Source organism: Petromyzon marinus, chromosome 11 (genome assembly GCF_048934315.1).
Source record: "Petromyzon marinus isolate PM22_M1 ecotype Great Lakes invasive population chromosome 11, UKy_Petmar_22M1.pri1.0, whole genome shotgun sequence".
Lineage (NCBI taxonomy): Eukaryota > Metazoa > Chordata > Hyperoartia > Petromyzontiformes > Petromyzontidae > Petromyzon > Petromyzon marinus.
Window position 1 is genome coordinate 2,502,384 of NC_133677.1, and position 17,961 is coordinate 2,520,344.

The window sequence follows — 17,961 nt, forward strand, 5'->3', positions numbered from 1 at the left end:
CCTGACCACGGCTAACGTGAGTGGTGATTTGACCGGACCTGCTCCACGGACACAGCATCAAGAGGCCTTCATCTAGCACTGGATGGACAGGGAGCTGTATATTATTCATACGATTGACTTTGTTTTTAGTGATTACTATCTTTGCACAGCATAAACAACAATCTGCCCAACTTTTTCCAAAACATGCCGACCGTATCATATTTTTCCCATCGTGGGGAAAGTGAGTGCTTTTGCGTTCATTATTATCTCTCCACTAAATTTACCTCAAGGTCGCGTTCCGCCTTTTTCACCAAGCGCCACTTTAGTTGAAGTAAAACCTCGCAGGGGGCGGGGGGGGGGGGAAACTAAACGCGTAAGTTGGAAACTTGGCAATGATCATTGTGCGGTCAAACGGAAGGCCGAAGCTTCGCGTTTTAATGACTGCGCGTCTCGCGCGGGAGCAGCTGCTGCGGTTTCAATGGCTGTTGCTCGCAGCTGTGATCCGGCTACAGGCACTGGATATTATGACTGTCAGCAGATCCAAACAAACCCCCCCCCCCCATTATACTCATACAAAAATTACAAAACATACACGCAATACATTCGTCAATAACAACCCTAATGGGAAATATATATATAAAATGTTATATCATGGGAAATTCTTAGGCCAGTATTAAAGTATGAAAAACAAGAAGGCTGGCTCTGGTGTAGGCCAATAAGTTTCAAAGACAATGCCATATATTACACTATGTAACACAATTTTTGTTCCTGGGTAGTAAGTGTTATATCGTAATTGCTTATGCCTAAAAAGTATAGAAAATTGCTGTTATTCTCCACAAACTTTGCTTTTGTGACCAGGACAGTGATATTTTGAAATGTACCCATTTTAAATGAGAAAACGGGCGAATTTGTGTATTTTCGTTCACATAGAAAAAAAACAACAACATATGAATCAAAATGTACATGTATTTATACTAAAGTAATACAAAAATTACTACAAAAGATTTAGAAGTGAGTAGTTTTTAGAGATTTACGATTATACTGTAAATCACTTTCACGAATCAGCCCCCAAATGTAGTCTCCCATCATGTTCTCGTTATACTGTCCTTGGTAGCGGCGTTCAAAGTCCAGAATATCCTGGTGGAAGCGCTCGCCTTGCTCCTCCGAGTACGATCCCATGTTCTCCTTGAATTTATCAAGATGAGCATCAAGGATATGGACTTTGGGGGACACTCTACAGCCCATTGTGCCGTAGTTCTTCACCAGAGTCTCAACCAGCTACACGTAGTTTTCGACCTTGTGATTGCCCAGGAACCCACGAACCACTGTGACAAAGCTGTTCCAAGCCGCGTTCTCCTTACGAGTACTTGAAGGCTGTCGATTCCTTATCTACAGCTCTGAAAAATTGTTTCATAAGGCCCAATTTGATGTGGCTCCCACTTGACGTTGTTCCTCCCCACAGAGAACTCGGTCCGCTTTGGCCAGTCCCGCCCGTGGTAGTGCGCCTTGGTGTCCCTGCTGTCCCAAAGGCAAAGATAGCAAGGAAACTTGGTAAAACCGCTTTGGAGACCCATCAGGAATGCCACCATTTTGAAGTCTCCGATGACCTCCCAGCCGTACTCATCATACTTCAAGGTGTCCAGCAAGGTCTGGAAGTAGCAGTTGCTTGAGTGGTCAGTGGGTTCCCACCAAATGATTGGGATAGCGAACTTCATGGCTCTCTTTTCCCCTCTGTACCATTCTACAAAAAAACATTTATTTTACCCATGACTAATGTGTAACAGATTCTCGCAACATTTTTCATATCTGATCAATTGTTAAACAATTTAAAATTAAAAACTTTTGCAATTTTAAAAATGTTAACAAATTTTATAGCATAAAATTCCGAGCAACAATTGTCCATCTTACCTCCCAGAGTTTTTGCTGCATTGCTCGCAGGTGAAATGAGGTGCCCAGGTTTGTCTTGATCCCCAACAGGCATGCCGAAATATCCCTTGTAGTCCTCACACATCTTAGCAGATGCTTCCACAGAGTACTTTTTCACTCTTGTCTTGATAAATTGGCCGCAGACATAGCAAAATGCGTCTGCCGGATGCTTGCAGCCTCTTGATGCCATCTCAGAAATATGCAAATATGTATCCACTTAGGCAACTTGAACTAAGCTGAACTAGTGGGCTTAAGGCCCCTGTATTGATACTACTATTTATATTACTGGAAAGTTCTAGAATGTTCTAGAAGTAACTCCAAGTTTACTCAGCACTGAATCTATCTGGAATGTTCTTGAAAATAGGTACATTTTAAAAAAAATCAATGTCCTGGTCACAAAAGCAAAGTTTGTGGGGAATAATACACGATTTCTGTACTTTTGAGGCATAAGCAATTAGGAAATAACATTTACTACCCAGGAACAAAAATATTATTACACAGTGTTATCAGAGCATGTTTGTTTGCATGTTCACCACAAGTACGTATGGTTAACGCAGACATGCTTCCTTGCAAAAAGTTTTGTTTGAACATCTTAACACCTGTTTCATTGCCAGAAAGGATAAATACTGCATACAAACAGCGACATTTTGTAATAATGGCCCTTCTTCAAAAGCACCCTCTGCTATAAAGAAGGGCCATTGCCCGAAACGTCGCTTCTGATATATTTTATTATTATCCAGGAAATGTTTCACATTGTGTTTATCGTGCTTGTGCAACCACTGCCAAGGCAGCACCAATCATTTATTGGACAAAACACTTTGCTTGTGCAGCGGATGACACGTTTAAAAAAACTTTTTTTACCCATTACGTTGATGAAGTGGCGCAGGCAGTCGTTGTGCGGCTGGAGCTGAACGCGTCCAAACAATCGTGGTAGACATTGGTGTTCCATCATCGCAGGCTGGCTTGCGACCAATGAGATACAAAACAGTATCTTTGTAAAACTCAAAATAAACATCGACTGTGTTAGCAGTGGGGCACAACTCGTAAAATACTTTATTCATTATCACTGTTTTATAGCAGAATACATATATCTGAAAGACTGATGTGTTTGGCTATTGCCCTTCTTCAGAGTATATCGAGAGGGCAGAGAGATTGACTGACTAGCAGCAGCACTCGACATTTTGGGAGGTTTATAAAAAAAAACGAGGTCGACGAACTAACATTTTCAAAGATGACACGCGAATTGCTTTCCACTCGCAGATAATGACCATCAAACATGCCCTTGCAAATTGCAAAAAAAAAAACAACCCCTATAAACTTCACCGTCAGCCGTGATCTATCCACTGCTGGATGAAGGCCTCCCAAAAAGCCGTCACCATCTCTCACTGTCTTGTAGTGCAAAAAAAAGAAATGCATCGAGCACGTGCACGCGCGTTGTTTTCGTTGCTCCATCTCCGCAGTGATCGTCCTCTCAATGATAATTCTTTGGCTGCCGCTCCACAACTCGTCTCGGCCCACGGACCATCCGCTCTGTGGTAGAATGGTCAAATCTGACTGTAAAGTTACATCCAGAGAAGAGATATTGATCTACAGCCAGGCGTGGCATAACTCCGCAAGCAGCACTTTGGAAATACAATGGATCCCGCATTCATTACTTCATTATTCCGGCGAGTGAATATAGCATTGAAATTTGATTACTTTAACTATTTCAATCGATATATAGCTGTGTTTACACGATAGAATGTGTTTTTTCTGCTACCAATACAGGTGAGGGCTGATGTGAAATTAATTTTCCTCTCTTTCAGCAGACTTTCATGTAAATAGAACAGCACATATATGTAATAGAGTGGGCAGCCGTAACGACGATGCCAGTGATCCGTCGACTCATTCCGATCATTCCCTTACGAGTCGAGGATGCTGACAGCTACATCCTGTGACATGTCAGACTCCTTGGGAAACGCTCATAGATAACTCGCGTGCCAAGGGGGTGGGTTGTAAAAATGCGACTAACACCCACCATGGGCAGTGGTACACAATGGCCACAGAACTGCGCGTACATACTTTATCGACGCGTTTCCTGTTTTTTTTTTCACAATCTGTAAGGCGGAATTATATTGTGCGTCAAATATAACACGGTGGCATTTCGTGACATGTTCCCATAAATTTTTTTTTTAACGTCTACCACAGTGACCCAGCTATCATAAATAATTGTGGCCGAGAGATTAAAACGCTAGCATTGGCACCCTGGTTGGCACTGATAAGCTCTGGTTTGGCCAATGGCTCAAGCACTTCATTGCACGTGTCGTGACACAGGAGGTCACTACTGTGGTGTCGGCCCGCACGAGGGCTAGGGGCCCCAAGGTGCATGGTGCCTGGGGGGTTATAAGCGGGGTGTGAACGCAGAGCGGGGGCTGTTGAACCCCGAAGTGAAGACGACATCATCGGTCCTCGAGTCCCGGGTCGTCGTCCGTGACCAGGCAGCCCGTTGCCTGCCTGGGTCACGCTGTGTAGTGTCCCAGAGTGTTAGTGAATTGAGGAAGGTGGTTACCACCTTATGTACAGTGTTATATTATTTACCGTTCTAATAAACAGTGTTGCTTCCAAGCTGTGTGTGATTGCACCTAATTTGTACCCACTACACATGTAGACAATCTCTCCTGGGGTAACTTGGCCTTCTTAGTTGATGTCAGTGGAGGGTTGCTACTCGATGTTCGTGGATCCAGGAGTCTCCGTAAAGGGGCTGGACGAGAGGAAGAGAGGAATTGATGTCGATGATGTCAATTATTTTTTGCTTTATATTTGTTATCTGTCGTGATTTTCTTACCTTTCCTATACTTTGCACTCGTATAGCGTTGTTGTATTGTTTGTAACTTTCTGACTCGTCCCTACCGGAAATCTGTAAAAAAAAGAGCTTTATAGCTCATCGTATTTCTGCAGGATAAATAAAGATTCTGAATCTGTGTCCAGAATGAACCAGGCCTATACGAGTGAACGAATTAAAATCATCACGGTGTCACAATTCTGGCTGTCGCCTGATGATGCTGGTTGTAATTACCGGCAAAACGTCACGGTACTCGAATTGTAAATGTTGTGGGTTCACTCTCCAAGACACCGGTGTGCTGAACTAGTAACGAATTGGCACGTTTTGTTAACGTGACAAACCTTTACTGATTGGCTGTGTCGGGTGGTGGCGGGTTAAACGACACATTCATATCTACCCGATCTAACCCAAAATAAAAAAATAAAACCTCTGTTATGGACGATGTTATTGTTCACATGTTTGTGTTCGACACAGTTGCTGAGCACGGGCCCAAAACGTCAGCAACAACATTTGAGAACCAATGGCCTTCGGGTGTTGCCAAGGCAACCCATCACCCATCGGCGATAACTGCCATGGTAACAACGCAATGCCTTTTACTTAAGTGACCGAGGACCAGTCGATGTCGAGTATATCTCTACTCGCGTGTGCGTGTTTAATAAGCGCAGAGCGAATCGCCCGCCTCACAAATCAAAGTCGATGAATCGTCACGATTTGGTGAATACTGCAGCGCCGCTAGTGGCTGCACGTAAAAGTTTAACTTATTTGGCAACGGACTGCAGGGTTCACGCGAACCATCCGCATGCAAGCAACCCCATGCAAGCGAAGCGAGAGTGGATTCTCACGCCTGCACCTGCATGAATATATCACCGACGCGATTGACAAATCCACGTATGGACGCGTGCCTCACATTAGACGTTAAATCCTCCATGGGATATTTGGGTATTTCCCCTCGCTGAGTGCCACGTACTACGGATCAGCCATGCACGGACAAAGACAACACCCTTGACAACAATAATTTAATGAGGGAAAAAAGTATTTGATCCCCTGCTGATTTTGTACGTTTGCCCACTGACAAAAAAATGATCAGTCTATAATTTTAATGGTAGATTTATTTGAAGAGTGAGAGACAGAATAACAACCAAAAAATCCAGAAAAACGCATGTCAAAAATGTTATAAATTTATTTGCATGTTAATGAGGGAAATAAGTATTTGGCCCCTCTGCAAAACATGACTCAGTACTTGGTGGCAAAACCCTTGTTGGCAATCACAGAGGTCAGACGTTTCTTGTAGTTGGCCACCAGGTTTGCACACATCTCAACAGGGATTTTGTCCCACTCCTCTTTGCAGATCTTCTCCAAGTCATTAAGGTTTCGAGGCTGACGTTTTGTAACTCGAACCTTCAGCTCCCTCCACAGATTTTCTATGGGATTAAGGTCTGGTGACTGGCTAGGCCACTCCAGGACCTTAATGTGCTTCTTCTTGAGCCACTCCTTTGTTGCCTTGGCCGTGTGTTTTGGGTCATTTTCATGCTGGAATACCCATCCACGACCCATTTTCAATGCCCTGGCTGAGGGAAGGAGGTTCTCACCCTAGATTTGACGGTACATGGCCCTGTCCATCGTCCCTTTGATGCGGTGAAGTTGTCCTGTCTCCTTAGCAGAAAATCACCCCCAAAGCATAATGTTTCCACCTCCATGTTTGACGGTGGGGATGGTGTTCTTGGGGTCATAGGTAGCATTCCTCCTCCTCCAAACACGGCGAGTTGAGTTGATGCCAAAGAGCTCCATTTTAGTCTCATCTGACCACAACACTTTCACCCAGTTGTCCTCTGAATCATTCAAATGTTCATTGGCAAACTTCAGACGGGCATGTATATGTGCTTTCTTGAGCAAGGGGGACCTTGCGGGCGCTGCAGGATTTCAGTCCTTCACGGCGTAGTGTGTTACCAATTGTTTTCTTGGTGACTATGGTCCCAGCTGCCTTGAGATAATTGACAAGATCCTCCCGTGTAGCTCTGGGCTGATTCCTCACCGTTCTCATGATCATTGCAACTCCACGAGGTGAGATCTTGCATGGAGCCCCAGGCCGAGGGAGATTGACAGTTCTTTTGTGTTTCTTCCATTTGCGAATAATCGCACCAACTGTTGTCACCTTCTCACCAAGCTGCTTGGCAATGGTCTTGTAGTCCATTCCAGCCTTGTATAGGTCTACAATTTTGTCCCTGACATCCTTGGAAAGCTTATTGGTATTGGCCATGGTGGAGAGTTTGGAATCTGATTGATTGATTGCTTCTGTGGACAGGTGTCTTTTATGCAGGTAACAAGCTTAGATTAGGAGCACTCCCTTTAAGAGTGTGCTCCTAACCTCAGCTCGATACCTATATAAAAGACACCTGGGAGCCAGAAATCTTTCTGATTGATAGGGAGTCAAATATTTATTTCCCTCATTAAAATGCAAATCAATTTATAACATTTTTGACATGCGCTTTTCTGGATTTTCTTGTTGTTATTCTGTCTCTCACTGTTCAAATAAACCTACCATTAAAATTATAGACTGATCATTTCTTTGTCAGTGGGCAAACGTTCAAAATCAGGAGGGGATCAAATACTTTTTTCCCTCACTGTATATACTAGGCGACGTTTCAGGCACAGGTCCGTTGTTCAATAGGGCGCTCTGCTATGAAGAAGGGGCATATCCCAAAACGTCACGCAATGAAGAACACGCTGTTGTTGTTGTTAATTATGCTTGTCCACCGGTGCCAATGCAGCAGCAGCATCGCCAATCAATTAATCAAAATTCAAACGGTTGAGTTGATTCAGGTCGGTCTCGCACTGACCGCACAGCATGCGGCGTCTGTCTGAGTCGACCTACGGCGGAGGCCACAAGGCAGGTTCAGATACCAAATGCCAGCCACGTTCAACGTAACTGGGAGTTGAATCCAGGTGAGAAGGTTTGCTGGACGGCACACACTCACCACTGCCCACACAAGAGCTGTCGTTCACCGCTAAGCGATGCTGATGATGATGACCCCAGCCAGCGAGACTATGCGCACTTTAGCAACACGTGAAGTGCTGACGAGCTCGCTGGCGGGTTACGGGACAGACCCAGATTGTCGTGAATATAAACAAGACGAAGATTCCCCGTTATAACCTTCACATAACAATTTTGGTGCAAGTGCTGTTTGCGAGCACCTATGAAAGCCTGTACGGCACACGAGGGAGTGGGATGGCCAGCACCGCGCCCGGCTGCCTTTGTTTCCCCAGTGGCGATGTTTACACACCGCACCAGGCTCTCAATTGCGGCCGAGTCTACCTAGGGGAAGCCCAGGAGCGGTTCAGATAATCGTCACCGGGTGTTGGTGGTGGCCGTGAGCGGGAAATCAAACTCGGGTGGCCCGCTTCGCTAACCGTTGTGCTACCGCTCTCCACATGTAAACACACATGCAAACACACATGTAAACACACATGTAAACACACATGTAAACACACATGCAAACACACGTACATAAATAATATTTTATTGGTTTGGGCTATTGCCCCTGAAATCCCCTCCTCTCTCGACATAATTCCACACCTCAAGGCTTCTCGGACGTTGGGCCACCATTTGCACGTGCCACAATTTCAACGTTTAAAAGCACATTATTAAATGTATTAATTGTGTGATGGGATTACGAGGTGAACGTCGTCGTGCGAGGGGGGACTGTGGGTGTTGTTGTCGTCGTGAGGAGACGGATTTTTGGGACATCCCAGGGGCTCTCCAACTGACCCCTTATCAGCCCCCCACTAACCCCCCAGTGCCGGTTTAAGCTAGTGCGGGGCCTGTAGTATATGATGCTATACAGGGGCCCTAAATATATATTTAAAAAAACATCAATATTAAAACACAAATTTGTAACTTGCATCGTAAAGTAATTGTATTTTTTCATTTGGTATACAACCAGATAATACGATAATTTGCTAACCTTAAACACCCAGTCGTTCATAAAAATGAAGGCAGTATAGTACTATAGTAAGAGAGCAAGTGCAGAATCATTGAACCAGAGTTGATAGCTTGAAAGCATTGAGCGCAGGGCCCTTGAAAGTGCGGGGTCCAGAGCTACTACATATGTAGCTGCTACAAACCCCAGGCAACCAGTATTGTGCACGGTTGTGACCGATCCATGCTCTCAGTCCAGGCCCAAACCCTACTTAGCTTCTGAGACGAGGAGATTGGGCTAAATCAGGGCTTGGCAACATGGGGCTCAGGAACCGCATGCGACTCTTCAACGACTGCCTCGTGACGTTAATTATTAAGGACCCACCGTCTCGTATTCACCATAATGCATTGCGGCTCTTGAAATATAGATTTTTGTTTTACAGATATTCGAAAAAAATGACAGCTCTTATTGTTATTCTTTGGGTCTTTCGGTAAAGTCACGTAGACAGGTTCAAAGAAAATTACAAAAATACTGCAACGTTTCGATCGCAACCTGATGACGACCGCTTGTGTTGCGATCGAAACGTCGTAGTTTATTGTTATTTTCTTTGAACCTATCTACGTGACTTTACCGAAAGACCCAAGGAATATGAATTCCTGCAGTCACGAAAGTTTTAAGTCAAGATTTAGCTCTTCCTGTTGTTTTGGTTTGCCGAGCTCTGGGCTGCATCCACGTGATGTTAGTGACATTCGTGTGACTTAAAATAAGTCATATTTTTGGTTTTCTTGACATATTGTTACCTTCGTAAAATGTGCTCAGCTTACTTAAATGTCTTCTTTCATCAGGTGAGTTCTCAATCAATGCGAAATATGTATAAACACTACCGATGAAAAGTCTACATATGTGGATAGATACTAAAACAAACCAAAAACACCACTTAATACTACTGTCATTTGTAAATCCACTTCTGGATGATAGCCTTCACAGGTTGTGTCAATCGTGGGGATTGTTTGACCATACTTCAACACGCTGGTCAGTACAGGTTGGTGAGTGCGGTGGGGTGGGTGGGGAGGAGGTCAATACCGGTTCAGCGATCACTCACCCACCGTGGCCAGGAATGAAAGTTGATGGCGCAAGGTTCGAATGGGGCATTCTAAAACCACGATCAACTCCGCATGCCGAACGCGTCACCACCATTCGCCGATCAAGAGCGTGCCTTTACAAACTTTTACTTCCAGGAGAGCATCTGGGCACGCACAATTTGAATAGATTATGAAGTTTGTGTGCTTTTTTGTGAAGTCTTTGCTGCTATTTTAAAACAAATGCACACCGGAGTGGTTGTTTTTGTTGTTGTAAATGATGAAACAATAAAAGAGGGCGACGACGGCACGGGGGCGTTGAAACGATTCTTCTAAGACGTCACTTTTACGAACGGGTGGCTGACAAGCGGCCTCACGTGAGGGATGTTCTCACACTCCGCTCAGCTACGTGTGACACTTACAACGCCGACGTTTCACATCTTCATCTTCGCGCGTAGAGAGCACCTCTCCAATGCGTCCGGACGCCTCGATTGTACGAAACGGAACTGAGAATCCGTAGACATATTTCCCACGAGCAGTTTTGGTTTTATTGTCCAAAATAAATGTGTTATTTTGTGCACACAAGTCAAACCATGGAGAGAACGAGCTGACTGGCCTACTATGGGAAGGGCTCATTACGAGGACGTTTTACCCATGCTTCGCAAGCATTTACGTGTGCACGTCGAACTTCTTTCGCACCGTACGTAGCCAACCGGGCTAATTGGAGGTACGGGGACGAAGTACAACAAACTAATACATAGAAATGTAAATATATATACACCACACACGCACAACGCATGCACTATCCGATATGTACATGCACATTTTTGAATTGCAAGAAGAAATTTTGCTGTGACTTTATAACGAGCATTTTTTTTTTAAACAGACATGTTCATGATTGTAAAATGAAAACGTTTAAATGATTGCACACGATAAATATATTTGCATCCAGAGCAATTACAGTGAAGTATGACCAGGACCACGTATTTTTATATAAACATACTGACATTGAGTCCTGACAATAATTGTCCATCGTGGGACTAGGTATAAAAGGCGTAATTTGTGGCGAATATTTTTTGTAAGGGGAGAAAACAAATTGTAAAATTCATGAGCATTCAGAGAACAGCTGCTGCGTTACACCATTCCCTACAAGAAGCAGAGGCTACCTGCTCTCCCCGTACCAGTCTGCATGCAATGCACTTGCAACAAGCCTGCTCAACTGTGTGTATATATATTTTTTGTAAGTTTAATAGTAATAAATAATTGCTACAACTTTATTTAAAAATCGCATAGTAAAAACATTACAATCCGTCAATGCATAATAAAAAGTATGCCCATTTATCATCGAAATTAACTCCCATTTCCTTGCAAAGTTGAGCCGCGTGTTTGCAGCCGATTGCGCCAAACCCATTACGAGTTTATGTCCGGCTGATTTACAGCGGAAACGCTTTGACAAATGCGGCTCAGAATTCGTGCCGCGCTCCCTCCGCTTGACCCAAAGTGCACGGAGCGCGAGACGATGCTTGATTTTGTGATTTTAGGAGCGCAAATAAATATTCTGCGGTGACTTTATCCTGGCGAGCGAGCGAGCGAATGAGCGCAAGAGCTGCAGACTTTTCATGGCAGAGTTGAAGCCTCCGGTAATTCAGGGCAGCCCCGTTGGCACGTTCATATTTTCAATAACATGTGCACTGGTGTGTGTGCGCCGAGGTTTTGAATCTGCGAACACGTCGATCGAGATGAGTTTTCAGACAGGTTTAATGGCCTTGGCCGGTGTCATCATTACCCCCATCGTTTCTTTTCGTGATGGTCCCTCCCAAGTTGACAGCGCTAGCATCGATCTGCACCAAAATGGAGCCCCCTGGTCAACTTGTTGCCGCGGTTTAGAGATGAGCACTGTGCATGGCGCCACTTAGAGCCTGCTGTTAAATCCTTGAGATTTGTGAAATGTGCCCTTGGCTTCCTCACACACCGCCATACATCTACTGGGGAGGCTATCAAACAAAGTCCCTTCCACTTTCAATACATAAGCGTCCTCCATAACTTACTGAGACATCAAGCCTGGATTAACAGCTCTCCGCCACAGTTCTCCAATTGGGTTCATGCAGGCTGGAAATCATGCCTCTCCTTTACATGGCCGAAGGCCAGACGAAGACCCCAAATGAACCTTGTCCCACCGGCTGCCATTAACCCTTTAGCCAGAGCATTACAGGGATTTATGTTGCTAGTGGACAGAGGAGGCCGAGGGCTCGGCTTAGGCCCACGGGCGTGAGTTCACCGCCACAGCGGCCACTGTCGGCACCTTAATTCCGGCCTTGAGGGCCGCGCTCGAGGTTGCACAGCGTGGCGTGCGAAGAGAGCAACGAACCGGTTACCGGTCGACGCTCGCTCGCGGGCTGTGCCCAGACTACCGGGACCGCTTACTGCCACAAAAAAAACACACAACCGCAGCTTAGGTTAATTTCTCGAGCTCGCATCCCCACGACCGCAAAGGCACGCTCGACCCTGGGGAGACACTAAACATCCAGATCACCTGCATCTTTCGGCTTGGGTCCGTTGTGTTTTTATTGCTTTTTTTAGTTTGACGTGGGAATTCAAAGCAATAGAAGCAGAAACTTTGCAAGGAGTTTTTTTTTAGTGGGGGGGTCCACCGGACGCCCCCGTCCCCCCTCTCCCGTCGGCCGTTCCTCCGCTGGCTCCGTCTCTCGCGAGCAAAGCCACGTGCGGTCGCCCTGCTCTAGAGGCCCTCGAATAGCTGCATGGACCTCAGGATGCTCTGGTCCTAGACGAGACGGCGAAAGGGATCGCAGGCGGGGAAGTAAGAGGAGAGGAGAGGTTAGGACAGGTGTTGGTGAAGGTTAAGAATCATAACTGTTTAGAAGCTGGTGCGGAGATATTTAAACTATTAAAATGTGGCAAGAGTCAAACACCTGCTCACCTCTTTGCAGGCATCAATAAACTCGTCTATTGTTACAACGCCATCCTTGTTTTTGTCCATTTTCTAGACAAAGACAAAGATATAGATTGGCTTCTACGATGGCAGGATCAGGTGTATTGTAGGTGATTTTCTCACAGGCACACACACACACACACAATTCGATGCGTGTATTGTGAGATAAACGATCGGTATTAATGAACGACTCGATGCATTATTCACCCCTGGCTAATATGTTTTTTTTGTTTCTTATTCTTGCGTCTCAGCTCTTATGATGATTTGTCAGATTATAATGCCACCTTTGACATTCTTTATATATTTAAAATATAGTTTACTATCCAGCTGCGCCATTTTGGGTTTATTGGTTTCATGCGGGAGTCGTTAAGATTGCGTTTGAACTTAAACTGCCAACGTTTTGCTCGTGCAAAAGCTGTTAATTGAAATTTCTCTGTCTCATTGCGAAACCGGTAAACACCGGGTAATACTGCCCACGTGAGAATTTGACATTTTACAGTCGTTAAGGTGGTTTGGATCTCCTTCCAGTCGGAGGTACCATTTAAAACTACAACACCTCTTTAATCTTCTCAAATTAAAGTAATTGATTTCCGAGTAATTATGCCTCTTTGGCCCTTTTAATGTATTCCTTTGCTATTGCTAATTTATCACCTGTCACAAAATGTATATATTTTTTACATTCTCTATTTGAAGATGCTGTGAGCAGCCAGCCGGCAATTACCTTGCACGCCTCAGTTTCTGATCTTCAATTTTATAATAAGAAACAAAAACATATTTATCGGATGTTGTTGAAAAGTTACAGGCGAAACGGTTGGCAGTCGAGAATCATCAAAGACAAAAAAAACACACACACAGACACACAGAGTCGTCGTGACCAAAAGAGAAAACGCATGGTGCAGTCAAAAACTCCAGAAAATCCCCCCCCCCCCCGCCCTGGAGCAATGAGCACGGAACAAGTTCAAAGCATTGGTACGGCGAGTCCTCGCTGAACGCGTGGCCGTGTTCATACCACAATGTGTTTAACGCTACAACGCCGTTCTGCCATTTGGGAACGCTTTTCGCACAACGCAGAACACGCACCGTTCGAACGCGCACAGTTACAACGAGCGCCGTTCTAACTTTTCAAGGAACGCATTAGCTTCGTTAAAGGAGTAACTGCTGTATTTGTCATCACAAGCATTAAGGCGTTATAATGGATTAGATTTTCAAATCGCGCCCTCCTATACGCTGTGGCATCTCCGAGCGCTATACCTCACATCTCAACACATTTGAGAGGGCACTGCCAGTAAGCAGCTGTCCCTGTGGGCACAAGGAGACTCAGCACCAGCCTTGCTGTGCTAGGTGGGGGTTTTAAAATTTGGCGAAATTAATTAATTTCCATAATTCGTACTTGCTTTCCAAATTTTACATCTAGGACGCGGTGTATATTCTTGGCCACGTTGTTTACAGACCATACGGTGTTAATGTTGTGATGACGATCATGATTACAGGATTACGGGAAAGTTGGGCGGGACATCACACCTCGAAAAACTTGTCCACGTGCTCCCTTGGCGCGTCGTGGTTCACTGCCGGGTACGTGTACTTGCCCATCATGTCGTAAATTGACTTCATGATGTCCAACATTTCCTGCACGAGCGGTAAACAAGCATCCACGCGATGCGCACGAAAACCTTGACTGCTGTTGCCGCTGTCTCGCTCTCGTGAATATCCACACTTGTTTTACAGCCGTTCACATGTAAAACGCACGCGCGGCCGGACGAAGGCCGGAAAATCCCGTGTCACCAGTTGCCCAGCTAGTTGCGGTGGCAGCAGCCACTAATGACAGAGTTATCGTTATGGGTGGAGAGGAGCCCAGCCAGCGGCCAGCCAGCAAACTGGAGGCATAGATCATTATTTTTTTTATCGTAGTACGATATAGAGCAGTACGGAACTTGCAGCGGTGGGATTAGGTTCCGGCTCGCCACGTGGCTGCCGCCTTCCCGCTCGCCTGTGGTTGCGATGCTCCGCACAGCGAACATTGTGCGGTGCATTGAAAGCTATTATTGTGGCAGCGGAGTGTGAATACCTGATGCACCAATGGAAAATAATAAAAAAAACTCTCCAGGAGTAACAACGTAGAACGGACGCAACGGCCGATACAAAAATACGGAGGAGACGCCGCGGGGATACACTACTCCACTGCTCCTGAAGCGGTTAGCTGGGCTTGTAGCCGATGCGCTGCATCTACATCAGCAGCCATACGACGAGAAGATTATGGATGCAACAGCGGCAGGGCCTCACCTCCTTGGTGACATAGCCATCTTTGTTGATGTCGTACAAGTTGAAGGCCCACCTTAGCTTGTCCGTCACGGATCCGCGCAGCAGCACGGACAGCCCAGTCACAAAGTCCTGGTCCCAAGCACGCAAGCACGCAAATGCATGTAGTTCATGATCGTTAATTCATCATTGTCAAAATCACCATCGGTTTACAATAATCAATTTATAATTAAAATCATCGGTTTCCATTCATCATCATTTTACAATGATTGTCATTTTATAATGATGATCATCATCTTTGTAATGATCAGTTTACAATTAAGATAATCATTGGTTTACAATTAAAATGACCATATTCATTATGATTAGTTTATAATCATCAATCGATTTACCATTAGATTAACACGTCGGCTTTCGTGACCAATATCATCCACAATACATGTTTTTTTTGTGTTAGATCGCGTAAATATGAAGAAAAAAACACTCAGACTGGTGTGCCAGGGCTTAGCAGATTATAAATCTGAATACTCAGATTGTAAATGTTGTGGATTTGCTCTACAACACACCGGTAGTGCTGTACTAGTAACTAGTACTCAGATTTTGATTTAAAGCTTTCGTGACTGCAGGGATTCATATTCTTGGTTCTTTCGGTAAAGTCACGTAGAAGGGAAACAATAAAATAATAAAAATATAAAACAATACAATTCTATTGTTTTATTTTTCATTATTTTATTGTTTCCTTTCTACGTGACTTTACCGAAAGAACCAAGAATATATAGTACTCAGATTGTAAATGTTGTGGCCTGGCTCTGCAACACACCGGTGGTGCTCTACTAGTAACGAATGGACACGTTCTGTTTACATGACAAAACCTTACTAATTGATTGTCGGGTGGTGGCGGGTTTCACGACACATGTATAGTCACGCACTCTATCCCAGAAAAGAACTGTCATTTACAATTAACTTCAGAAATATCATCACCAGACGCAACCATCATCATTTTATCAGCGGCATCATCATCTTCAGCAGCAACATCATCAGACATTGTCTCTTCGATGCTCCTATGCCACCAAATTTCTCATGGTCCTGCGGTGCAAAAATCCATCTCAATCTTTCACGACAACTGATGTCATCGCTCCATCTCCCACAGGGTCGCCCTTTATCATCTGCTGAAGGCCTCCCCCCACGCTGTCACAGTCATGGATGTTATTTACTGCTTGACCACACTTCACCACCCCTGGTCACTGCAAGGTTGGTGAAGGTGGGGGTTTGCCCAGGACTAGTTAAAATATGGGCAGGGATTTCTAGTTCAGGCGCAGCACAGTGCGCTAACCAATGCTCTGCCACTACACCCCTCCCCAAACTATCGTAAGGCAAATTAATTAGAACGTAGATGATTCATTAATATCATTCCCCAGAGTGCACTTCTGCCTCTAAAACTATGCGGTTACCTCAGAGCGTTGAGCGGATGTCACATGGGCGCTGTATTTAGAATCATTTAGAATCAACGTGCCTTTATAGTATTCGGCTGCTATACATTTTCAATGATACGGCGCTTCATTGAGCCATCATTTGCGATAGGTCGCTTCTGAAAAACTATCTATACTGTGTAGCTCAGTGAGCCTTACATCTGTTAAAATAAAACCAATTATAGTAATTGTGCTATAGTATGCCGTGCCAGGCGTGCACCATTGCCGTCAATTTTACATTCACGCTGCCGCTTGCTTCGTCATTCGCCACGCAACTAATCTCGGGTGCCCGTTAATTAATCTCTTCTCGCCCGCGCGTCTCGTCCACCTCGAAGCTCACGGAGCCGTCCTGGTCCACGTCGAAGGCGTTGAACAGATGGTGCGCGTACGTGCTGGCGTCTACGGCGGCGGTGGTGTAACAGGAGGGGGTGGGGGGGCAATGCGTGCGACACAAAAACACGCGCACAGCATCAGGGCGACCGCGACCTCGCTCACGCACGACCCACGCCGCCTGCAGAGCGTGATCGAAGGGGTGCGGTTGTGGGGGGGGGGGGGGGGGGAGATGTTTTTTTTTTTTATATAACGATATATTTATAATTGTTTTGACTGCGACTCAACGTGAGCGCAGTACAAGGCACCGATCGTGGTGCAGGGGATGGGTGAGTGGGTGGGGGACACTTTCACTCTGTGAGCAAAGAAAGCCCGAGACTGGTGCGCCAGGGCTGAACGAAGAGGGACATTCGGGCTCACCGCTCCACCCAAGTGGTGGGGACCACAAGACAATAAAAAGTAATGTTTTAAAAAAACGTTTTAAAAAAACACGCTTTCATGAAATGTACCGTACTCGTAGCGGCAAAACTCCACGACTCCAGGGAGTGGCCCCGAAGCTTGCCATAACGTAAGGGGGCCGTGGTCATTTACAGCCAACGTTATTTGAGCGTGGACAATTAGACCCAAGCCGAAACATAACATAACAATGAATGTTTAAAAATATTTTTTTTTATAGAATATAGTATTGTCATCAGTATGACATAAGTATAACAAGTTTGCAGTCGATACCACATTGGGAAGTGGGTTAAAATTGAGTTACAAGATTTGGGGATACAACAACAGACAGTGAGTTAATTAAAAAGCGTGTAATAAATAAATATTTTTCAAGCGATTGGCAGGTCGCTGTGCGGTAGGCTAAAGGTAAAGTAAGTGGTGGTGCTCTCTCAATTATATGGAAGCGTGGAGCAGTAGGCCAAGTTCCCTCGAGAGGAGCTCTCTAATGAAGCTACCCGTTCGAGCATAGCCGCTTTCTGGGAGCCGTGGCACGAGAAGGCAGTTGAAGGGCTGCACCTTTGCAATTGCCTTTGCCCGCACGATTATATTTTGCGAGTGTGTGCCTCCAGCATCCTGCCAGGAGACGCGCACCCTTTTCATCCCGAACTCCCGCAGTAAGCGGTGCACCACAGCGTGTTGAAGAATTGGCGTGGAACATGATGTCACAGAACTAATTCTGAAGGCATTTTATGAGACCATCTCTATCCACATTAGGGGGGGGGGTACTTTTGTATGCCCT

At 45.3% G+C, this 17,961-nt stretch overlaps 1 protein-coding gene across 6 annotated transcripts in view; it reads right to left on the reverse strand.

Annotated features, from left to right (window-relative positions):
• Positions 1–10,247: 10,247 nt before the first annotated feature.
• LOC116941355 (A-type potassium channel modulatory protein KCNIP2-like) overlaps positions 10,248–17,961 on the reverse strand; it is a 167,940-nt gene continuing 160,226 nt past the window's right edge. For all 6 annotated transcript variants that reach the window (XM_032952398.2, XM_032952393.2, XM_032952394.2 and 3 more), the window contains 5 exons: positions 16,726–16,796; positions 14,953–15,060; positions 14,194–14,298; positions 12,661–12,723; positions 10,248–12,504 (listed from right to left, as the gene is read on the reverse strand). In XM_032952398.2, coding sequence (XP_032808289.1) covers positions 12,460–12,504; positions 12,661–12,723; positions 14,194–14,298; positions 14,953–15,060; positions 16,726–16,796 — 392 coding nt within the window. In that variant the 3' untranslated portion in view covers positions 10,248–12,459. The remainder of the gene's footprint in view (positions 12,505–12,660; positions 12,724–14,193; positions 14,299–14,952; positions 15,061–16,725; positions 16,797–17,961) is intronic.